The following is a 23,069-nucleotide window of genomic DNA, read 5'->3' as shown; positions in this document are numbered from 1 at the left end:
TCATCAATTCAAATAAAGATCTAGAGTACTATAGACTGTATACGATAGAGGTCTTTATGAAATAACAATGATGACCTTTCGAAAAGCTTAAGCCACATTATTTGCTTGTGTGTGGCTAGAACAGCAGGAATCAACCTCCTGACCAGATCAATTTACCGTTGTATGTGGGTATGCAGATTCTCCCCTATGCACCTAGCTCCAAGCAACCATGCAGCACACACATATCACTTTCCCAGAAATCTAGCATTACCTGCTTAATTGCCATATTGAATGTCGAAACCAAGGCTGCAAAGCTGTGTTACAGTCTGTATTGCATTTGCCGCAAGGGTAGATGCAGAGGATCCCTTTCCTAGTCAAATGCTTACTGGAAATAGATTGTTGGAGAATTGCTGCTTATGATTATTACAGGCTCTCAAGCCCTTAAGGTAAATTCTTCTTCCCAGATAAAAAGTGGAAACTGCTCTTAGATTATATCACCCTTGAGGATCATGCTACATCTCCCTCTGGATGCTGCAGCTTGTTTGAAGCCGGCCGACTCCTTACCTGGGACTCATTATATAGGTGAGGACGTTGTCATTGTGAGTTCGTATGTGCTATTAAGTGACAATCATTGGTCACTTGGTATTGCAGATGTTCCGACTATTGCGTTATGGGGTATGGTGGACAGCTAGCTATTCACTGTGGAAGATAGTAGAGATGATGCATCAACTTGGTAATGAGGCTATTAAGAGGTGTGCTAAGCATGTTCATCAGATACAGTCCGAGTAGCTATTAACTCATGACTACAAATAACTATTCCTCATGTCCACTAAAAGGATAGGAGTGAGGCCCGGGCGCTAGCCGAGCTGGTCCCTGGCGGACTCCACCCGAGTCTTCGGGCCATTGGCCAAGACTTCAACTCCCGGCAGCGAAATGAAGGATGGATCGGCAGGGTCGATGCCTCATGGGGCGGAGTGGTCTGGCCTCACTCTCCTTTATATCAGTACGCTGGTCACTCTTATCCTCCCTAGTCACTTTTCCATAGACAATTTTAGCTTCTCAGCAGTCTCTCTTTTACTGTAGTTGCATTACACCCAGCCAATGCTTGGATAATCGTTCATTATTACGTTCTTTTGTTGCCTTTCTCATACCCGGTTCTCATATGCTTGTTGCTTGAGCTCTGAGAGCTCGACAGCATCATGTTGTTCGCTCATTTCGCTTTCCTTGTATCATTTCTGGTCTTTGGGAGCCTCAGCGTAGCTACACAGACCCCGCCATGTTTGGTGTCTGCCATGAGGTATAACTGTGACAGCGAGATAGCTGCACTGAGTTGGGTCTCCTGCTAACCCAGTATAGGTCTCAATCGGATTCTGATAACCTCCAAGATATTTGTGCGACGAACGTAGGCAAGGTTTGGGCCAAGATCGTGGAGTTTTGCGGGGATGAGAGACAATTGGCTCTGGAGCAGTTAAAAGACACCTGCACATCTGCAGGTTACGCAATTGGTATGTTTTGAACTTGAATGACGCTTTGCCAAAGATGAGAGACATTTGACTCTACTTATGCAGCATACCTACCAACAACCTCGTCCGGCATCGCATCCCCATCCACCGCTCTTTACAGCCCGACCAAGCCTAGCTCCGTCATAGCTAGTTCAACCGGTATCTCCACTTCGAGCTTTGTCCCCGATGCCAGCTCTAGTGCTTGTCCCAGCACTCATCCTAACGAGACCATTTCGTTGGGATCGGCTGACCGTGGCGCGTCTGCTGCTGCGTTTGCGGCCGTTGTTTTTGTCGGATTTGCGGCGACGTTATAGGTTCAGTTAGTCCGCTTCGTATATTATAAGGCTCTGAACCCTTGGACATCAATGATGTTGAGTACATATTGGGCGCAGACCGCGTCACTTTAACCGCGTCTTCTCCACCGGTGTAGGCATCCGTAGGCAGCTCTCCGAAACCCGCTGGGAGGCGGAAAGCTCATACGTAATATATCCTAGTGGGGCTTAGGTTGCATGGGAATCATGATGGTACGTAGTCGAAGGTCGGCGGAAACCATATCCTGCAAACGGATATACGGTGTCCGAGGCTCGGAGCTGATTTGTAAGAAGCACGGCATTTGCTGAGGGACGTGGCGTGAACTGAAAGGAAACCCACACGTGACTGCGCTCGTCGCGCGTTCCCGCCAGCCGGACAAAGATTGGCGGCGCACCAGTCAGCGGGCTCGTATGCAAAGGGCAACCCATTTAGTCCAAACACGAAAATTCGCGTGGATATCCACCGTAACGCGTTTGCCCCGGCGACATCAAATATCTCCTCCCATCTTTCTGCCCCTCCGTCTTCTCTTTCCTCTCATCTCTCATCCTCCCCTCAGCTCCTGTCTTCAGGACATTCTTTCTGTGACGATTTCTCCTCTCAATCCTCTCTTATACATATCTAAGCCTTCTTTTCTCTACTACCCTAATATTATTTCCATATACCCTTTGTTCTAGTTTCTTTTCTCGTTGTCTATAACCTCATTGTCCAAAATGTTTGTCTACAAGAGAGGTCAGTACGAGTTGCACAAGATTCCCTGCTCTGGGTGGAATGAATGCCCGTCCATTGAGCGGAATGGACCTTGCCACCCTTGCAACAGTCAGTGCTAATTTTGAATACAGACGGACGCAAAGAGCGCGTGCAGTTCGACAAGATCACTGCTCGTGTGTCGAGGCTGTGTTACGGACTCGACCCTGAGCATGTCGATGCCGCTGCCATTACCCAGAAGGTCATCTCTGGTGTCTACCAGGGTGTCACTACCGTTGAACTCGATAACCTGGTAGGTTTGCAGCCGCTACAATTGGCAGAGCAAGTGCTGATATTTTGACTTAGGCTGCCGAAACTGCTGCGTACATGACTGTCACACACCCTGATTACGCCATTCTCGCTGCCCGTATCGCCGTTTCCAACCTCCACAAGCAGACCAAGAAGCAGTTCTCTTTGGTCATCTCAGATCTCTACCACTATGTCAACCCCAAAAACAATGCTCCTGCACCAATGATATCAAAGGAGACATACGAAATAATTATGAAACATGCCGACGAACTCAACTCGGCTATCGTGTACGACCGTGATTTCAACTACAACTTCTTCGGTTTCAAGACCCTGGAGCGGTCATACCTGTTGCGGATCAACGGAAAGGTGGCTGAGCGTCCCCAGCACCTGCTGATGCGTGTTGCCGTTGGTATCCACGGCAGCGACATTGAGAAGGCCATCGAGACCTACAACTTGATGTCTCAGAAGTACTTCACTCACGCCTCCCCGACTCTGTTCAACGCTGGTACTCCCCAGCCCCAGCTCGCCTCTTGCTTCCTTGTCGACATGAAGGAGGACAGCATTGACGGTATCTATGACACTCTGAAGACTTGCGCTATGATCTCCAAGACGGCCGGTGGTATCGGTCTGAACGTGCACCGCATCCGTTCTACTGGCTCCTACATTGGTGGTACCAACGGTACCTCCAACGGTCTTGTTCCTATGCTTCGTGTCTTCAACAACACTGCCAGATACGTTGACCAGGGTGGCAACAAGCGTCCCGGTGCTTTTGCCATCTACCTTGAGCCCTGGCACTCGGATGTCTTCGAGTTCCTGGATCTCCGTAAGAACCACGGTAAGGAGGAGGTCAGAGCCCGTGATCTGTTCTACGCCCTGTGGACCCCGGATCTGTTCATGAAGCGTGTTGAGGCGAACGGTGACTGGACTCTGTTCTGCCCCAACGAAGCCCCTGGCTTGGCTGATGTCTACGGTGATGAGTTCGACGCTCTCTACGAGAAGTAAGTTTGTTGGTCCGTGTATTTGCAACCCGTGCTAATAGTATTGCAGGTATGAGAAGGAAGGCCGTGGCCGTCGTACCATCAAGGCCCAGAAGCTGTGGTACGCTATTCTGGAGGCTCAGACCGAGACTGGTAACCCCTTCATGCTGTACAAGGATGCTTGCAACAAGAAGAGCAACCAGAAGAACCTCGGAACCATCCGTAGCTCCAACCTCTGCACCGAGATCATTGAGTACAGCGCTCCGGATGAGGTCGCCGTCTGCAACCTTGCGTCTCTTGCCCTGCCTACCTTCGTCGACGCTGCTCGCGGCGAGTATGACTTTGGCAAGCTTCACGAGGTTGTCCAGGTCTTGGTCCGTAACCTGAACAAGATCATTGACATCAACTACTACCCTGTCCCGGAGGCCAAGAAGTCCAACTTCCGTCACCGTCCCATTGCCCTGGGTGTCAACGGTCTGGCTGATGCTTTCCTCGCTCTTCGCCTGCCCTTCGACTCGGCCGAGGCCAGACAGCTGAACATCCAGATCTTCGAGACCATCTACCACGCTGGTTTGACCGCCTCGTCTGATCTTGCCAAGGAGTTCGGAACTTACGAGACCTACGAGGGATCTCCTGTCTCCCAGGGTATCCTTCAGTACGACATGTGGGACCGCACTCCCACTGACCTCTGGGACTGGGATTCCCTCAAGGCCAAGATTGCCCAGACTGGTGTCCGCAACAGCTTGCTGGTCGCTCCCATGCCCACTGCCAGTACCAGTCAGATCTTGGGCTTCAATGAGTGCTTCGAGCCTTACACCTCCAACATCTACTCCCGCCGTGTCTTGGCTGGTGAGTTCCAGGTGGTCAACCCCTGGCTGCTGAAGGACCTGGTCGATCTCGGCCTGTGGTCGGACAACATGAAGAACCGCATTATTGCCGAGGGTGGTTCCGTCCAGAACATCCCCAACATCCCCAGTGACATCAAGGCGCTGTACAAGACGGTGTGGGAGATCTCCCAGCGCACAATCCTGCAGATGGCCGCGGACCGTGGTGCGTTCATTGACCAGTCTCAGTCCCTCAACATCCACCTGAAGGAGCCCACCATGGGCAAGATCACCAGCATGCACTTTGCCGGCTGGAAGATGGGTCTGAAGACGGGCATGTACTACCTGCGCACAATGGCCGCCTCTGCGCCCATTCAGTTCACCGTCGACCAGGAGCAGCTCAAGGTCGAGGACACCAACGTGGCCCGCACCAATGCCGCGTACAAGAAGCGGGCTGTCGGCGCTGCCTCCAGCACGTACTCTGCTGTTCCCCGTGGCCAGGCCCCGGTCAACGGACACAGCGAGAACGGTGTCAATGGTGTCAACGGCTCCACCAACGGCAGCCCTCGGGCTCTTGCTGCTGATGCCTCCGCTCAGGAGAACGGGCCCCAGGAGGAGGACAGCCAGCAGGAGAGCGAAGAGCGCGAGAACGACATCTACTCGCAGCAGGTGCTCCAGTGCAGCATTGAGAACAAGGAGGCGTGCATTATGTGCCAGGGTTAGGCACATACCTCGTGTTCTTTCCTTGTCTGATCTGGTCTGGTTTGATTGATTGTCTTGGCGTCAGGGTTGTAATTATATCACGAGATTGATGGATACTTTTTGCTTCTTGCGCATGGTTTATGGGAAATGACTGTATTTACTGTTATGGTTTTCTTCGGTATAGGATTTATCTGACTATATTATATTATATTCATTCCTTAGTAGCTAGCATATCAGCCTATACCAACTGTACGGATGATTTAATGATCCCCCGCCTGATCCGGCATATAATCCTTGGCCGTCTGCTTGGTCTTATCCATGCCCTCGTTGGCCTTGTTCTTGGCGTCTTGGGCGTACTGGGAGGCATCGGTGTCTATAAGAGCAGAGTATCTCCGTTAGCATTACTCCGATTTCCCCTAGTCAATAACAAAGGAAAGAGATTGACATACTCTGCTGCTGCCCCATCATCTGGTTATAGTAATCCTGGCCCTTGTTCTTGGCGGTTTCAAGGTTCTTCTTGATGGAGTCCATTTTGTCCAACTTCCTATTTCATTGGTCAGTTATCTTTAATCCATTTCTTCATTTGAAAAATGATGGGATATGCATACGAGTTAACTCGTGAATATCACTTCAGTCCAGAAAAAAATTATTTTTCCTTGCGGTAGTAGTAGAACAGTTAATGGAATAGTTAGTGCAGGTATGTAGGTATTATCTTATATTTCACCCTGACAGGTAGAGATGAATCATAGACTTTTCTGCTATGACGTTGAGTAGAGTCTAGAAGGTTAATGGTGGGAAAGGCTATCTGGACTATCTAGAGGTAGAATAGTATGTGGTGGATGTCAGATGTTGAGTTTATTTGCTGGTTGAATCGGAAGTTGTCGGTTCCATGGGTGGAGATGGGAAGGGTAAGGCTGTGGGTGACATCTTCGACTTCTTCTATTCCGTCGCCTAGTACTCTTCCAGCTATATTGTTAGCTACGTAGTTAATGAATTCATAACGTTAGATGGGTAGTTAGTTACTCAGATAATTAGGGAGTCCATTGTGTTGGTTAATGGTCTAATGGTGAGTTACTAGTTGGCTACTTAGTGAGGTCGCTCAGCTATTAATTCATTACTATAGTTATGTAACAAGGTAGTTAACGATCTACTTCATTAACGATGAATCTGTGACAGTTTTGTTCCCCAGTCAGATCTTAGTCATATCGGGCCGTTTCAGTACGAAGTTAGCTACTTTGTAACCAACCAGTTAACGTAGTGATGTTCTATTCCTCAAGTATAGCATACCCCTGCAAGCGCCAATCCAACACTCTCGGAAATCAGGTGATTGATTAATTTATTTATGGGGGTTATTTCCCCTAACCCCTGATGCTTGTGAATGTACGTAAAACAATAAGTGAGAGCTTGGCGAATTCTTATCTTGACTGACTGACTGACTACTTACTATCCTATGTAGTGGGTGTATGTGTATAGATGGTTTGGTTGGTTAGTATTCACGACTACGTACTGAGTATACCGTGTATACCTGAAGTAAGTAGAAATATGTCCTAATTACTACTTCACCTATCTCAATAGTAGCTGGCTGCTACAAGAAATGGGTTATACTATCCACCCAACTCCGAACTCCAACAACTTAGTTGACGAACGGGTACCTGCGCCTACCAACAACACTATTCTCATCCTCATCCTTTCCATCATCCTTCATAGCTAGCATGATATTAGTTTAGCTTACTCGCAGCATATTTATCCCCACGAGTATCTGCACCTAACCGAGGCCGAACAAGGCTGAGTTGAGTAACATTGGGGGCTAGTGTGTTTGACCATCGCGGTGGATCTGGGGGCTGCAAGTTGAGCCGAGCTGAGCTGAGCTCCTTTCCTACTTAGTAGATGTTGGAACTCTAACGATGACAGGTTGGACCGTGTATTGAATGGGACTGAAATATTAGTAGTAGGTAGTATTCGGTGGTGGTTTTGCTATATGTGGTAGTAGTGTCTAGGTTGTGTTGGTTTCAGGTGGGTTGGGGGTGTTTGTCATTCCGTGAACTCCGTAGTAGATTTCTATATGTTATCTAGTCTAGATGGCTATGGTAAGCATTGTGTTGTATGTTGTGTTTATTAATTAATTTGGGGGTTGTTTTGTTGCAATGTGATTGTTGTTGTTGGTGGTGGTGGTGGTATGGATGTGCATGTTTACTTACACCGTATGGGAGGTCGGACATACTTCTGAGTAAGATACTCTGTGAAATACTTCGGGTAGGACGATCGGAATGGTGATTGGAATGGAGAATTTGATAAAAATGATCGGTGGAATGCGGAAATATCCTCCGCTTCATTTTTATCAATGCTGCATTCAATCAATGTTGATCTTTGTTAATGATGTAATGTACAGTGAATATATTCAGTATGCGACTGGATAGAGGGGTAGAATCTAAAGTATCAGCACTACACATCAGAAGTCAGTCTAGATAGTAGATACACCGTAGTACTCGGTGGATGATCAAGCCACGCGAGTGACGGATGAAACGGACGATGGAGCCCTGCGATAGAGTCCGGTTGGCTGGCTTGGCGTCTCGCCTGATATTCAGATTTCAGATCCATCAGATGGATCTGACTGTTTATTGTGCGAAAGCACCATTGAGTGTGTTTCACATCTACCAGTGGCGTTCGTCCCGAGGATTGGACTGCCTAGACCACACTATTAGATTAGCGGCGCGAAAAGAAAGACCAAAACAACCGAATAAGACAGTCGTTTTGCGAATGGACGCGGCTGGACTGTCCTGCAGTAGCCCACCGGTAGGGCAAAAAAGTCAGATCAGGGCAACATCCCTGCCACTAAGGATGGTTCCCCTCTTTTCCTCCCACCACACGAAATATGGACTGTGTACAAAGCGAAGGGGAGATGCTGCTGACGAGATGTGACTGGTCGGTGCCTGGATGTGCGACACGTCAACTTGGTCTTCAATAGGCCGTGTTCCCTTTGATGGGCTCCAAGACCCGCCGAGTTCGCCACATCAACATTCGGCCCGGTGAAACCTGAACCTGGACCTGAACAGATGACGGCACCTGATTGTTGTAGTTTCAGTCCCGTCCAGCCTAGTCTAGTTCGACTTTTTTTGTGTATTCGGAAAACACCATTTAGTTTTCTCGTGTCGAGTGGCTTAGTGGTCAGGCACCGCCAATTTCCCTCCTTTTGGGCGGAACGACCCAAGGATTGCCACGCTGATCCCCCTGAAGGAAGCGGAAAAGAGAGCCCTGCAGGCAACATGACCGCACGCTTCCAGCTGAAAGGCGGTTTCTCCCAATTTCCCCAACCAAAAAGTCAGTGCAGGCAAGGAACGGTAGAGCGTGGCTGAACTAACGCACCAGCAGACTACTCAAAAGTCAATCCGAAGAACAACTGCCCACTCTGGCCCCAGTTCAGCCAGTGAGAGGTGTCTGTGCCATCCAGGCACGGCTTGGTGAGACACTGGCGTCAATGCGAACCGCCAATCAGCCAAACTACTGGGCCTGACCCCGAGGATTCCGATCAGACCCTGCCAGATTGGTGTGTGCCTGGAAGTACGGAGTAGAGTATTTTTTGACTTTCTTTTGCGTGTTCTTTATTTGCTTCTTTCAATGGTAACAGCTGTAAGATGAGATGGCTGCGTCAGGTACGAGGGAGAGCTCCCCAATCAGACCGAGTAGGATGCTGCGCTGGTTCCGGGCCGCGCCCGACCACTGCCAACCATGGAGGACGAGATTGCCCTGGGAAGACCGGTGAGGGTCGGGCAGTGAAGGGCTTAACGGGCATTGGCGGAGATCGAGGGTTCACGAGCTGTTGGCGGTGGGGGGAGGAAAAGAAAGAGTGTGGGTCTGGGGGGGTCAAAAAAGTAATTGGACTAAGTGGAGTCTAGGCTTCATTCATGAGAGAGCGAGATTGAGAGACAGAGAGTGAGGGTAAGGAAGATGGATTCTTTGGTGTTGTTACTTGTTGGTGCGGTGGATCCCGACGGTGATTCACCCCCCCCAATACCAATTGGTACCATACACACCATACATCCATCCATCCATACATACATACCATTGGCCCCAATTCTAATACAAATACTTTCCCTCTCCCTCCTTCGTTTCTCACCTGCTTCTTTCCCTCTCCTCTTCCACCTTACAGTCCGTCCTCTCTTTGACGCCGACGCTCGGTCATTCCTTCTTTACACCCTCATTCCTTGGGTTTTTTGCTCTATACTGCTGTGCAGTACGCATTCCTTAGACTCCTCTGTCGACCAGAGCATCAATCCTTCCAAAAGAAAACAGTGACCCTACATTGTCAACCGAAAGCAAATCACTCCACCAAACAACCACCACAATCCTATATCAAACAACTCACATCCATTACAATGGCCCCTCTTTCCAAGTCTCTCGCCCTGGCCGGCACTCTCTTTGCCGCCTTTGGCTCTGCTGCTCCTGTTGAGAAGCGCTCAACCGAAATTGTTTACCAGACCGTCACCTCCGTCGTCTGGACCACTGTCGACGTGACCACCACCATCTACGGCGCTGCCCCTACCGAATCCGCTGCCGCTAGCCCTACCCCCGACTCTCAATACCAGGTGCCCGGCAACAGCCAGCCTGAGCAATCCGTCAACTACCAGCCCTCTTCCTTCACTACCTCCACCTCCACCGCTTGGGGCGCTGCTTGGACCCCCGAGCCCGCATCCTCCACCACTTCGACTTCCACCAGTGAGTGGGAACCCGCCTGGACTCCTGCCCCCACCAGCTCCAGCTCCACCAGTGAATGGGAGCCTGCCTGGACTCCTTCCACTACCAGCCAAGAGCCCGCCTGGACCCCCTCCACTACCACCGTTCCCGCTGCGGCCACCACCTCGGCCTCCAGCTCCAGCTCCAGCGGCAGCAGTGGTAGCAGCGGCAGCAGCAGTGGATACTCCGGTAGCTGCTCCTCCGGGTCTCCTTGCACGGGTGATCTGACCTACTACGTCGCTGGACTGGGATCTTGCGGCATCACCAGCAACGGCAACACCGACATGGTGGTTGCGCTTCCCCATGGCATCATGCAAGACAGCGACTGCGGCAAGACCGTGAAGATCACCTACAACGGTGTGACCGACTACGGTACCGTCTGGGACAAGTGCATGGGCTGTGACGATGTGTCGATCGACCTGTCGGAGAAGCTGTTCAAGAAGTTCGGTACCGAGTCCGAGGGACGCCTGACGGGCGCGGAGTGGTACATTCAGTAGATGGCCGGGATGGAACGGAAATATTTTACCCTTCTTGTCACTCGTTGATTGACTGATTTAGATATGATGATTTTGATTTCTTGTTCATACCTTAGCACACACACACACACACACACATTCTTTAGATTGTCCTGGGGACGAATCTATCTGCAGTATGACTGACGTGTATGTATCACGATTAGAATGATTAAGAGAAAGAAGAAGAATAAGACTGTTGAACCTGTCTTAGCCAACTTGCCAGAGCGCTTCCTTCCACTCCCATATCCGTAGGAATAGCCTCATGGTCATCCCCCCTTTTAGACTGACAATCTTGTCCTCTCAACCGACAAATCTCCTTCTCCCGACAACCCCTCCCACAACTTAAGACATTGTACCCCCTAGTCCGTCTCGCCCAATACTGATTAAACACATTCCAATCCGTCTCCATAACATCCGTCAGCTTCGCCCAGAAGTGCGGTCCAATGCCAGCAGCAGCAGCACCGCCCCCAGCCTCCGCCCCAGCACCAATGCCATTAGTACCGGTACCAGCCCCATTAGGATAGACATACTTCCCGTAAGCTTCCATAGCAGAGTAATACCTAACCCATTGCGGTTCTACCTCACCACTATCCCCTTGAAGACTATGTTGAGGGAATCTCGCAATATACTCCTCGAAATCCAATACCTTCCACCCACCACCACCACCAACACTATTAAACTGCACATCATACACCCTAAAAGCAGAATACCCCGACGTAGGCGTCATCGCCGGCGCCATCATCTCCACGCCTATCACTTCTCCTTTCTCCACTGTCACCTCGTTGTTGTTGTTGTTGTTGTTCTCCACAGTGATCTTCCCTTGCCGGTGCCCCTGATTCTCATGACTATCACTATCACTATCACGACTACCAGCACTCCTATTACTACTACCACCAGAAGAATGAGAACGATAAAACACCCCAAACGTATCAACATGTCCATGACCACAGAACACACCCACGACCGTATCCTTGTACCTATAGAGTATCCTCCGTAAGGAATCAGCATACGCAGGTAAAGTATCTTTACTCGAGATAGGGATATGCGTTATCAGAAGGACATTAACCCCCTCTTGTTCCGCGGTGTGGAGCTCGCTGATCAGCCACGTGAACTGGGCCATGGGGTCAACTGGCATAGGGGTCGTGTAGAGGAGGAGGTTGAGTCGGTAGTAGAGGTTGCTGTTGTAGGAGATTATTTTTATTTTCATTTTCGGGGTTGGGGGCTGGGTTTGTTCTTGTGTGGGTGATGTGGGAGGGAGGGTATGTGTTGTTGCGTATGCGCCATATCTAGTAGTTCTTAATGTAGGGTTAATTTGGAGTGTTCTCCAGTGGGTGGTTAGTGCGGTGTAGGTCCATTCTACGTTTAGTTCTTTTGGGATGTTGAGACTCCCTGGGAAGATGTTTACGGGGTGGGTGTCGTGATTTCCGATGGCGGAGTAGATTGGGTGGTGGTTGTTGTTGTTGTTTAGTAGGGTGTGGAGGGCGGAGTTGGTCGCGTTGAAGCTTGCTAGCACTGATGTCTGGCTTGTGTTCCAGATGTCGTGGGCGACGATGTCGCCGGTGAAGAGGGTTAGGTGTGGTTGTTGTGATTGTAGTGTGGAGAGCATGTTGTGTAGTAGTTTTAATGGGGGATCGCAGTGTGGGCTTCCCCAGCTTGAGCATGGGGTTTTGGACCGGCCTGGGGCATCGTAGGCGTGGTATTGGCGGCAGCAGATGGGCTTGCGGCAGTGGGTGCTCGTGCCCGGGGTGTATTGGAGGTCGACGTGGGTGTCGGTGATGTGGGCGATTCGGAGGGTTATATTGTTATCTTTGTTATTTTTCTTGGTGGTAGTGGTGATAGGGGAATATGGGGGAGGGAAGGTCAGGTTGATAGGAGGAATCGGCGGATACGGACACAAATCCAACACGCTGGCACAAAAGGTTTGCGCGGTGTCTGATGGAATGGACAGTTGACGAAGCACATAGTATGCACTGGGGACTTGGGAGGCTATGAGTCCGGTGCAGAAGTCGGCGTCGAGGATCTGGGAGGATAAGATTAGTGAAATGTCCGAGGTGGAGACGGTAGTATAGTATTTATTATTTACCTTGCTTAAAATGCATACCTCGGTGAGGATGGTCTGGAGGGTCGATGGACCGAGTTGAGATGCTTGTTGAAGTGATTTGAGCAGCGTCTATGGGCGTAGATCAGCGTGGTCCATGACAATCTGGATGAACAGTCAGTCAGTCACCTCGCAGGCAGTGCAGCTGGTCGCAGCTTGAATATCGTGCCAGATGGTCTGGGTCCAGGTTGGCGCTGTGGTGGCTGTCGCTAGGACGGCCAACAGAAAGGCGGGTTTCATGAGAAGATACTGCATTGAGGGACTGACTGACTGCTGCTGTTGCTGCTGGTCGGGGTTTTATGGCCTGGCGATGGCCGGGCGTCGAATTGGGACATTTTGAAGGGCTCCATGTGATGCTGGGCGGGAGTCAGCAGAGCAGAAAGTACGAAGAATTGAGTTAGTGGATGATACTCAAAGTTATTTAAGGTACTTGGCAGATGCAGATGCAGATGCAGCCATATCAGTAGCAATATTGGGCAGTTAGGGTTTGGGAAAGGTCGGGGATAATGAATAGTTGAAGAAATAGTGGGAGAGAAGAAGTAAGTTAAACGGATAGTTATTATCCCATGCATCTCCCGTCCCCTGCAGTATACCCAATCAATTGGTGGTCTACTGTTGATACCCCTTTCATATTCTTTTGCTCACTATCTAATTATTTACGGGCATTTCTGCATACTCCATGCAAGATAGACGACCACTATGCAATTTAGCCTGCATTCAAGCCGGCTGGCTGAAGGAACTGGAATGTCCAGCACATCTCCAAGACCATCCAAGAATGGCTGCGAACAGCTTCAATCCTGGCGCAACACGCGAGGAGCCGCCGATCGTCGGCTTTGCTATTTGGATCGTCCCAATAAACCGTATTCCTGGATCCTTTGAACAACATCAAACCATAATATCATCACCAACTAATTAATATAATGCTATTATCTAATCCGGGGGACCCACGCACACAAAGGAAAAAAACCCACTGGGACTTTGTTAGTATTAGTATTAGTATTAGTATTTTTTAGTTTTAACCTTCCAGGCTTAGGCTTGACTTGACTCTCTTCTTTCTTCTTGTCTCCGCTTCCCCTCAATTTCTGCATCCACTTTTCCCTTTCTTCACCTCATCTCTTTTCCACCATTTTACTCACACAATCTCTCCCTCTTTTATCTTCCTATATATCATCTTCAAGATCATGCTTTGATCCGATCATGGCCCGACCTCCCTGTCCCCCCTCGTCTTCCCTCTTCGCCCTTGTCGCCCCAACTTCGTCATGCAAGACCAACGGCCCGAGGTTCTCACCGTCTCCATCGTCTTCTTCGTCATCGCAACTGTCTTCGTGGCCCTGCGCTTTATCTCCCGTATTTTTATTGTCCAGAAGGTCGCCCTCCATGACTATTTGATGCTCCTGGCCTGGGTACGTTTTTTTTTTACTTTTCCCCGTCCTTCCTCTCGTCTTGAGTCAGCTCCTCATCTCCGATCTTCCCGCAGGTCCTCGACTTCGGCTTCTCCTTCTCCCTCTTCTATGCCACCCACAAAGGTCTGGGTCTGCACGATTCCGATATACGCGAGGACCAGCGCGCTGGCCTCAATCGCGCCGACTATGCCTTCACCGTCCTCTACGTGAGTCGCCCGGGACTCCTTCCTCCGCCATCGCTCCCCTCTGACTGCCCCAGAACCCGGCCCTCATGGCCGTCAAAACTTCCATTCTGGTCTTCTACCTAACCCTCACCCAAGGCGAGAAGGTCTTTCGCTTAGCCAACTACGTCACCCTTTTCGTCGTCAATGCCGCTGGACTCGCCCTGACCCTCGTCAATGTCTTCCAATGCCGTCCCGTCAGCGCCGCCGTTTCCTATCCCTTGCCCGAGGGTGCCAAGTGCATCGATATCCTGACTCTATACTTGTCCTCGTCCCCGGTCAACATTGTTACCGATCTGGCCATTCTCTTCCTGCCCAATCCCATTCTTACGCAAATGCGACTGCCGCGCAAACAAAAGATCATCCTCGTCATCACCTTCAGTTTTGGATTCTTTGTCGCCGTCGTCGACGTCATTCGCATTGCCTACATTCAAGATGCGGCCACCTCACGTCAGATCGCGTTGAAACAAGTCCATCTGCAGGATACCCCGGGTGATGACCTCAGCTGTACGTCCCCTGTCCTTTCTTTCTCCCTATTTCCTGCTGATCGCCCCAGGGTACGGGGCGTTTTCATTCATGTGGTCCGTCATCGAAGTCAACGTTTCCGTCATCTGTGCCTGTGTGCCCAGTCTCAAGCCGCTCGTCGCGCGACTCATCCCGAAGCTGATCCGTGACACTGACGGGAGCTCCCAGGCCACAGACCTTCCCCTGCCCGCCCCTGATCCTCCGCCCGAGCTCCCGACCATCACCGGGCCTCCTACCGCCCGGCGCGCGTCGCGCTCACAGCAGTCCGCCATCCAGGACAATAAGCCGTCGCATTCGGAGAGCCGCAGCAGTCAGGCCGCTTCGGCCCGGGTGGATCTGGCTGACATGTTGACCACCGCGCCCGAGGCGCCTCCGGATGTCGAGAACCGAACGAACACCGTCACCACCACCACGTCGTATCCCCCCAGCATCACCTTTTTCGATTTTGTCAATATGAAGAAGCCGGCCAACATGTTGAAGCTGAGCAACAAGGAGTCCATCGCGCCGATCGCGCTGACGACCATATTATTCTTCCTCTGGGGATTTGCCTACGGCTTGCTGGCTATTCTGAATGAGCAGATCCAGGATATCCTGCGTCTAGACATCTGGCAGTCGTTTGGTCTTCATGCGGTCTACTTTGGGGGGTATCTGGTGGCGCCGACGTTTGTGGGGGGCGTCGTGCTGAAGCGCTGGGGGTTCAAGTGCACCTTCATCACCGGGCTGTGCATCTACGCCTGCGGCACTCTGGTCTTCTGGCCGTCAGCCGTGCTAACATCGTACCCTGGTTTCATTGTGTCCAATTTCATTGTGGGCAGTGGACTGGCGGTGCTCGAGACGGCCGCCAATCCGTTCATTGCACTATGCGGACCGCTCGAGAACTCGGAGATTCGGCTGAACATCTCGCAGGGTGTGCAGGCTATCGGCAGCGTCGTGTCGCAGCTGCTGGCCAAGAAGGTTCTCTTCAAAGCTGTAACCGACGTGAGCACTCTAGTTGACGTGCAGTGGACGTACTTGGGCATCGCACTGTTCGATGTGCTCCTCGCTCTCGCGTTCTATTACCTGCCTATTCCAGAGGCATCAGACGAGGATCTCGAGGAATTGGCCAACCGCCGCCGCGCCGACAACCGGGCCACTGTCGCCGGTGTCCCCGTGGTCTGGCTGACACTGGGGCTCGGCGTGTGGTCTCAGTTTTTCTATTGTGCCGGCCAAGAAGTGATTTCGATGAGCTTCGACAGCTACGTCCGCGCCGTGCACCCGCTGTCCTACCTCAGTCCCTTTGAACAGCTCACGGTCGCGCACACGGTGTTCGCGATCGGCCGCTTTCTCGCCGCCTTTCTGCAATGGTTCCTCAAACCCCGCTGGATACTCATGCTCTCTTACATCGGCATGATTCTCTTCTCCATCTTGTGCATGAAAATGACCGGGCGGGCCGCCGAGGCCATGGCTATGATGGTGTATCTGTTCGAGAGCGGCGCATTCAGCATCATCTTCGCTATCTCGCTCCGCGGTACCGGTCGACACACCAAGACTGCTACCGTACTGCTCACAGTGGCCATCAGCGGCGGTGCCTTCTTCCCGTTCGCGCAGTACGCTGCTGAGCTGGCAGGCGGGATCCGCTATTCCTACTGCGTGCTGGTGGCGCTATTCAGCGCGGGCGCCATCTTCCCCATCTACCTCAACATAGTACCGGCAGCCAAGAAACAAGTGGACCCGGTACCAAACGAGCACCTGCGGCACCCCCGCCGGCGCAGTCGCATCAAAGCCAACGTGATGGCGCGCGAAAAGGAGAACCCATCGGTGGGTGGGGTCCTCTCGCGCCGGCGCAGCGTAGTGTCGGAGCCGTTGCCGACGGTGCAGCTAGCCGACCACACGAAGCAGACGTCAGGAGGATTGATGCATGAATTGGCGCCATGGCCAGAGCAGGGGGGAGAGCGTGCAGAGCGGGCAGATTAGCCTTTTTTTTTTCCCTTTCTCTTCTTTCGTTCTACTATACCATTGTTGTTTTGACTATCTCTACGGGAGGAGATTTGCCATGATACCCTATACTTTTGGATTGTGTTTTAGCGTGGAGTTGGCTGTTGCATTGCTGGAGTCTTGTACATATATACTTGCATATATGCGAACTAGCTCTGATGAAGTAGTTAGTGCATTTATTAATACTGACATTATACTATTGCTGATGAAGGGTAATCAGAGAGATAATGTAGGCCTGAGAGAAGTAGTAACAACGCTACTACCTACGATTACCTCAAAGTACAACATAGTAAATACGCCCGAGATACAATCTACTCAATTAGGGTCAGTTGGGGAGGGATAGAGAGAGACCCTTGTATGTCCACAGGAGTGAAGCTGTGCCTACTAAGTAAGTAGTATGTATACCTCATGACCGAACAAAGACTGCATTGACCAACCAGATTTGGGAGGCTACAGGAATAAGATAGGACGGATAGGAAGGAAAGGGAAGAAAAGGTAACGCTCATCATAAGTCGCAGTAGGAATATTCCGACACAGACTTGACTTTGACAGTGAGGTAAGTACTTTTTTCCTGCTTGATAGGTAGATGCATGCATGCACGTGGTTTTGATGCCTACCTCCGATACCCCCAACTCTTCCATAACCCAATTAATCATAAGCAGTCTTGGGGAGAGTAACAAACGGTCTTAGGAGGCATATCTCGTGAGGGGATCACAGCAGACTTTGCCGTCATGTGAAAGAGTTCGTTAAGTGCATTGCTTTTCAATATTGTCATCTCAGCTAATCACTAGTCGATCAGGAATTCATTAGAATGAGGACTCGGCAGTTGGCTGATTCATGGTTACCCTGTGTATATGGATTAAGGTAATTAACATGACTCATGAAATTTACTTCAATCATGCAGAGCAATGTGTATATGGTCAAGTAGTCTATGCTAGACTTTCGGTCAAGATGTGATAGGACGAAGGATAAACTAAGTACTAGACTATAATGTACGCGTCAAGCATTAGTGATGATTGTGAGTTTGAGAAGGTTTGTCTACGATTAGAATGGTATATGCAACTACTTGATTTATGGATTATGGATTGAAAAGGATATCATTATGCATCCATCTAAAACTACCAAAACACCGGCGCCTCTATCCATCGCGCTGAAAGGGAACATCAAACTGCATAATCATCATGACATAAGCCGTGGGGTCGGCTTTCGCATTTACCACCAGTCACCCTGGTCCTTCATGGCGGCAGCCACCTTGGTGAAACCGGCAATGTTGGATCCGGTCACCAGGGAAGGCAGGACACCCTCGGCGGGGGTGGCGTACTCCTGAGCAGTCTCGAGACCGTTCTTGAAGCAGTCGCGCATGATGTCCTTGAGACGGGCATCAACCTCCTCAGAAGTCCAGCTGAGGCGGGCAGAGTTCTGAGCCATCTCCAGACCGGAGACAGCGACACCACCGGCGTTGGCGGCCTTACCGGGGGCGTACCAGATGGCAGCAGCGCCGGAGTTGGCGGTACGGTGGGCCTCGAAGGTGTCGATGGCCTCCTGGGTGCAACCCATGTTGGAACCCTCGGCGATGAACTTGCAGCCAGCGTTGATGAGGACCTGGGCCTCCTCGCCGGAAACCTCGTTCTGGGTGGCGGAGGGGAGAGCGACATCGACCTTGCCGACGTGAACCCAGGGGCGGGCACCGGCAATGTACTTGAACTTGTTGGCGTCGCTGAAGGGAGCAGCACCGACGATGCTGGCGAGCTGCTTGCGCTCAACCTTGGTCTGAGCAATGAGCTCAATCTCCTCGGGGGTGAAGCTACCCTCGCCGTTGATGATGAGGGAGCCCTGGCTGTCGCTCAGGGAGACGACGGAACCGCCAAGCTCGATGACCTTGAGGGCGGCGTACTGGGCAACGTTACCGGAACCGGAGATGGCAACGCGCTTGCCCTTGAAGGACTCCTGGCCGTTGGTGGCGTGAGCAATCATGTGCTCGACGTACTGTTTATCGTTAGTACTGTATTCGAAGACTTATTATGGAAGGATAGACATACGTAGACGACACCGTAACCGGTGGCCTCAGGGCGGATGAGGGAACCACCCCAGCTGCCACCCTTACCGGTGAGAACACCCTCCCACTGGTTGCGGATCTTGCGGTACTGGCCGAAGAGGAAGCCGACCTCACGACCGGTGACACCAATGTCACCAGCGGGAACGTCAGTGTCGGCACCGATGTGCTTGCAGAGCTCGGTCATGAAGGAAACACAGAAGCGACGGATCTCGTTGTCGGACTTGCCCTTGGGGTCGAAGTCGGAACCACCCTTACCACCACCCATGTTCAGGCCAGTGAGAGCATTCTTGAAGATCTGCTCGAAACCAAGGAACTTGAGGATGGACAAGTTGACGGAGGGGTGGAAACGGAGACCACCCTTGTAGGGACCGAGGGCGCTGTTGAACTGGACACGGAAACCGCGGTTGACCTGGACGTTGCCGGCATCATCCTCCCAGACGACACGGAACTGGATGACACGCTCGGGGACGGAGACGACGGCGAGAGCCTTGCGGTATTCGGGGTTCTTCTGGAAGAGGGTGGAGTTCTCAAGGGTCGAGGCAAGCTCTGAAGAAGATTGATGTTAGATTTTTTTACCCTTCTTTAATTTTCGGAAAGGAGGGACAATTGAACATACCCTTGTAGGCCTGCTCGAACTCGGGCTCGTGAGGAAGGTTAGACATGTTGAAGGGAGGATTGATTGAGAGAACTTTTAACTGGGGTATCTAGAAAACAGGAATATATAGAGAAAGATGAAAGAAAGAGAAGTAGTCTGGAGAAGAAAGAGAGGAAGGGAGAGGGAGAAAAGAAGAAGATGGCGAGGGGGAAAGGCCGATTTATGTTTTCGAGGAGGGGAGGGGCGAGGGCGGGGAGAGAGAGTCAGAATAGAGGGAGTGGATAGTATGAGAGGGAGAACAGCCGGAGTCGGACATAAAGTCCCCCCCTCCCTCAGGCCATCCACTGTATAGTAAGTAGTGTAGGGAGTCTCCGCTGCAGGCGGGCATTTCCTGGCAACGCCCCAAACGGCAAATGATGCCGGCTTCCGGGGCGGGTTTAACGGTGGCGCCGAAGTTCGGGCTGTTAGTCGATACTTTGAGGTCACAGAATCTGTCCGTTATCTATCGGCGGGAATCCGCTGGCCCGCCCGCCAATGGCAGTTGCCCGCTCTGTCATCGGGAGGAATCGGGTGGCAACGGAAGTATTAGGGTAGGGTAGGGTAGGATTTTTTAATTGCTTTCGAAGCGAGAGAGAAAATTCTTCTCTTCAGTATTATGAGCCATTGGTACAAGCTAGACAAGAATTCTTTTCCCTCGGAATCCATTAGTTTATTTTTTTCCCTATAGTATAAGCAATACGCCGTCGCAATCTAGACTTGTTGGAATCTGGAGAGAAACTCGCATTTGCCTGCACGCCAAGAGATCCTGCAGACTGGCGGATCACCTGATTACTCCTCTCCTATTGGCCTGGTTCCCCCCGCTGCACGGGAGGTGCTTATCAGATGTCCGGATTTCCTTTACCTACTCGTATCGTCAAATCCTCTGCACTCAGCCAATACAACCTCATCTTCCCTCTCTTTCCCCCTTCACTCTGTCTATCTATTTCCCCTCGTCACCCCCTCCCCGGAGATCATTCCTCCGAAATTAGGACACTATACATTGAATTTACCTAGACACGTTGCCTTCTCTCCCCATGTTCCCCGGTGAGCCCCGACGTGGGGGAATGGGCGGCAATCACGGTGATTCCCATACTTTAAAGCGTTGTCACGGTCGGACACGGTTCACTGGGCGGTCTGATCATGCGACCACCATGGGGAGTTCACCGGTGAGCCTGAATCAGTCTAAGTAGGTTTCTCATAGGAGGAAATACAGGAATACACTTGGTTGCCAACCAGTCCAGGCGATGTCGGTGTCACATCACTGTCCCATTAGATTTAATCTTCTGCCTATAATGCTTGGAAATAGTGACTGGTAGGTAGAGAATGATTGCAGTGTCGGGAACTTCTCTTGGATGAGTTTCTTGGAATTGGAGGTCCCCGATGCATGTGAATTCTTGTAATCAAATAATTAAATCATGGGAAATTGAATCCAGAAGGGTATAAGTAAATAAACTTGCTGGAAAATGGTTTCTATAATTAATTATGGTTATTCAACCATTGAATTAGACTTACTCGATGTATTTACATAGTCACTAAGTAAGTAAGGTAGTAGGATAATCACTTGCAAATGTGGTAGCGCCGTGTTGCCGTTGCATGTCAAAGTTTCCCGACCCAAACATGGAGTGGATCCCCGTTTTTGCCTATCAGTTGCCTCGCTAATCCTTGCCGTGCTGCCCCGGGCCAATCAGCAATCCACACTAACAAAGCATCACGATTCACACGCCGGCTCTTGCTCTCCCCACATCCCGGAATGTTAGTTGGAAGATCGCCAAGCGGACTAATGCATCCTCCCCCAACTCTGATATACTTCGAGGGGCGCAGGTTGGTCATGATGCTTGATGGGTCATTATTCATATTGATTGGGTGGAAGTGAGAGGAAAAAGTTAATTGTGCCATCGTGGGGGCTGCGTAGGTTTGGGGGTGACTCGGTTCGGGAAGGTTTAAGTGCCGGGGATGGTTCGCTGGTTGGCCTGGTTCGAATCTGGGGTGCTGTTCATGGTGTCTGGTTCAGATGAACTATTTGCTTAATATGGGGTTGATGATGAAGAGATGTGGCTATTAGCAGGATTAACTTTTGATTTGTTGTCTGTGCTGTCCGTGCTGCATGTGTATGTAACTATGTAATGGTGAATCCGATTCCTTCCGTAGTCACACTGTTCGGGAGTTGAATGCCTGACTCTTAGGGCATTCATCCATCCGTCTATCAATGGGGATGATGAATCCTCGATTATTTACTGCTTCAATTGCTTTTTAATATTGAATATTCCAGCCAAGTAGGTGTATAAAAATCCCCATTTCCTCCCACTGCTTTCTCCTCTTCTCCATCTCCATCATGACTTGGCCTCTATATATGATATCCTCAACCACAGAACGGACTATTCAACCTATAACCCTATAACCCTAATTTGTTGACTCTATATACTCATAGTCTATACATGGTCCATCAACACTCCATTATAGTCTTCCTGAATCGATCACGCGATCCACCTGCCTAGAGACTACGAAGACAGGCAGCCGAAGAATGCCTGTCGAGCGGGCTTGCCCTAAATTCACAAACCAAGCCAGAGAAATAAATATATACGGCATACCATCCTACGCATGAAAGGTCTTGGGCACCAATTTCTTCGAGGGTATAACCTCGATATTGCCAAAGAACTGGTTTCTACTCGCTCATCACCCATGACCAAGTTGAATCTCGCCTGTACCAGAAGAGAGATAGCCAAAGGTCCACCAGGCCCACAGGGCATATTTAGGATGAAGAAGAGGTGGAGGAATCAACATATCATATCTACCATGTCGAGCATGTTCATATGGAATACAACAAACTTACTCTGGTATGTATTCCAAGTGTATAAAAAGCTACAAACTTATTGGTGCAATCACTAATGAGATATCGTATAATATAGTATATATCCTAGCTCCTGAAACCGATGAAGAGCTTGATCTGTGGTTGTGACTGGGATAGTGGACATATCACTGCTAAGCACATCCTCATGAAAGGGGATCATTCCTAGACCGAATCTGGGACGTGATTTAATGAGGCTGGATACAGGACCCTAAAGGGGGACCTGATGAAGATGCACAGCCACTATCATACAGAAAAGTCATCTCGACAGAAAAGGCTTAGTCTTAGCTACTAAAGATCTCAATACCAATATTTACACGGCCAGACGACTCTCATAGCATTTGTCTGGGATATAAGGGGAAGACACTTTCGTCCCCTTCATTCGTCCAGCTTACTGGCCGGAAATAGACATGTGGCCATTTATCTTATGTGAAGGCTTTCTCGGACGGAATCCAACAATTTCGGAAGCTTGTCTGGCATGTCTGAGTCCTTTACCTAGGTTTCCTTCCATCTGAATTCCGGTTTTGATGGTAATGGTAAATCAGCATCGCCTCCAAACATGCCACTCGTTTGAATTCCCATTCGATAACAGCATGAACCTGCTGGATGATGGGATACCCTGGTCAGATACTTCCCGGCGTGAATATATATTTATATACAACCACAGGCGCGTTTCAAACTATCTCAGATAATTGTTTGATGCAAACCCCAACCCTAGAAGGCACATGTCATCATCCGAGAGATGAAAGGCCTTTCTGGAAGACACTCTGGACTACCC

The 23,069-nt window shown here is 50.5% G+C and overlaps 7 protein-coding genes across 7 annotated transcripts; 4 read left to right on the top strand and 3 right to left on the bottom strand.

The window, feature by feature from the left end:
* Nucleotides 1–1,048: 1,048 nt before the first annotated feature.
* Nucleotides 1,049–1,795, top strand: BO79DRAFT_288864 (putative GPI anchored cell wall protein; the record flags this gene model as incomplete). Its single annotated transcript, XM_025688732.1, has 3 exons — nucleotides 1,049–1,276; nucleotides 1,336–1,484; nucleotides 1,548–1,795. The coding sequence occupies exons 1-3, from the start codon at nucleotides 1,179–1,181 to the stop codon at nucleotides 1,793–1,795; spliced, it is 495 nt and encodes a 164-aa protein (XP_025537427.1). The 5' UTR covers nucleotides 1,049–1,178.
* A 486-nt stretch (nucleotides 1,796–2,281) lies between these two features.
* On the top strand, nucleotides 2,282–5,481 carry BO79DRAFT_210099 (ribonucleotide-diphosphate reductase subunit RNR1). The gene is made up of 4 exons (XM_025682732.1): nucleotides 2,282–2,522; nucleotides 2,633–2,790; nucleotides 2,844–3,784; nucleotides 3,834–5,481. Exons 1-4 carry the CDS (start codon nucleotides 2,504–2,506, stop codon nucleotides 5,308–5,310), a joined length of 2,595 nt encoding a protein of 864 aa, XP_025537426.1. The 5' UTR covers nucleotides 2,282–2,503; the 3' UTR covers nucleotides 5,311–5,481.
* A 68-nt stretch (nucleotides 5,482–5,549) lies between these two features.
* Nucleotides 5,550–5,820, bottom strand: BO79DRAFT_256999 (uncharacterized protein; the record flags this gene model as incomplete). Its single annotated transcript, XM_025686236.1, has 2 exons — nucleotides 5,550–5,662; nucleotides 5,739–5,820. The coding sequence occupies 2 exons, from the start codon at nucleotides 5,818–5,820 to the stop codon at nucleotides 5,550–5,552; spliced, it is 195 nt and encodes a 64-aa protein (XP_025537425.1).
* Nucleotides 5,821–9,503: 3,683 nt separating this feature from the next.
* BO79DRAFT_210098 (RlpA-like double-psi beta-barrel domain-containing protein) lies at nucleotides 9,504–10,680 on the top strand. Its single transcript, XM_025682731.1, has one exon. The coding sequence runs from the start codon at nucleotides 9,663–9,665 to the stop codon at nucleotides 10,515–10,517; it is 855 nt and encodes a 284-aa protein (XP_025537424.1). The 5' UTR covers nucleotides 9,504–9,662; the 3' UTR covers nucleotides 10,518–10,680.
* Nucleotides 10,469–12,968, bottom strand: BO79DRAFT_270125 (sphingomyelin phosphodiesterase; the record flags this gene model as incomplete). The annotated part of the gene is made up of 5 exons (XM_025687268.1): nucleotides 10,469–11,285; nucleotides 11,406–12,555; nucleotides 12,619–12,705; nucleotides 12,763–12,810; nucleotides 12,897–12,968. The coding sequence occupies 5 exons, from the start codon at nucleotides 12,966–12,968 to the stop codon at nucleotides 10,705–10,707; spliced, it is 1,938 nt and encodes a 645-aa protein (XP_025537423.1). The 3' UTR covers nucleotides 10,469–10,704.
* A 778-nt stretch (nucleotides 12,969–13,746) lies between these two features.
* BO79DRAFT_176682 (putative MFS monosaccharide transporter) lies at nucleotides 13,747–16,917 on the top strand. The gene is made up of 4 exons (XM_025679868.1): nucleotides 13,747–14,036; nucleotides 14,111–14,242; nucleotides 14,296–14,764; nucleotides 14,814–16,917. The coding sequence occupies exons 1-4, from the start codon at nucleotides 13,893–13,895 to the stop codon at nucleotides 16,733–16,735; spliced, it is 2,667 nt and encodes an 888-aa protein (XP_025537422.1). The 5' UTR covers nucleotides 13,747–13,892; the 3' UTR covers nucleotides 16,736–16,917.
* Nucleotides 16,918–17,815: 898 nt separating this feature from the next.
* Nucleotides 17,816–19,664, bottom strand: BO79DRAFT_238944 (glutamate dehydrogenase). The gene is made up of 3 exons (XM_025684866.1): nucleotides 19,429–19,664; nucleotides 18,796–19,358; nucleotides 17,816–18,742 (listed from the first exon to the last, which is right to left on the bottom strand). Exons 1-3 carry the CDS (start codon nucleotides 19,472–19,474, stop codon nucleotides 17,969–17,971), a joined length of 1,383 nt encoding a protein of 460 aa, XP_025537421.1. The 5' UTR covers nucleotides 19,475–19,664; the 3' UTR covers nucleotides 17,816–17,968.
* Between the last annotated feature and the right edge of the window lie 3,405 nt (nucleotides 19,665–23,069).

Source organism: Aspergillus costaricaensis, assembly GCF_003184835.1.
Source record: "Aspergillus costaricaensis CBS 115574 unplaced genomic scaffold BO79scaffold_24, whole genome shotgun sequence".
Classification (NCBI taxonomy): Eukaryota; Fungi; Ascomycota; class Eurotiomycetes; order Eurotiales; family Aspergillaceae; genus Aspergillus; species Aspergillus costaricensis.
The sequence above is the reverse complement of the archived record's forward strand: the minus strand, read 5'-3'. Positions and strand labels throughout refer to the sequence as shown.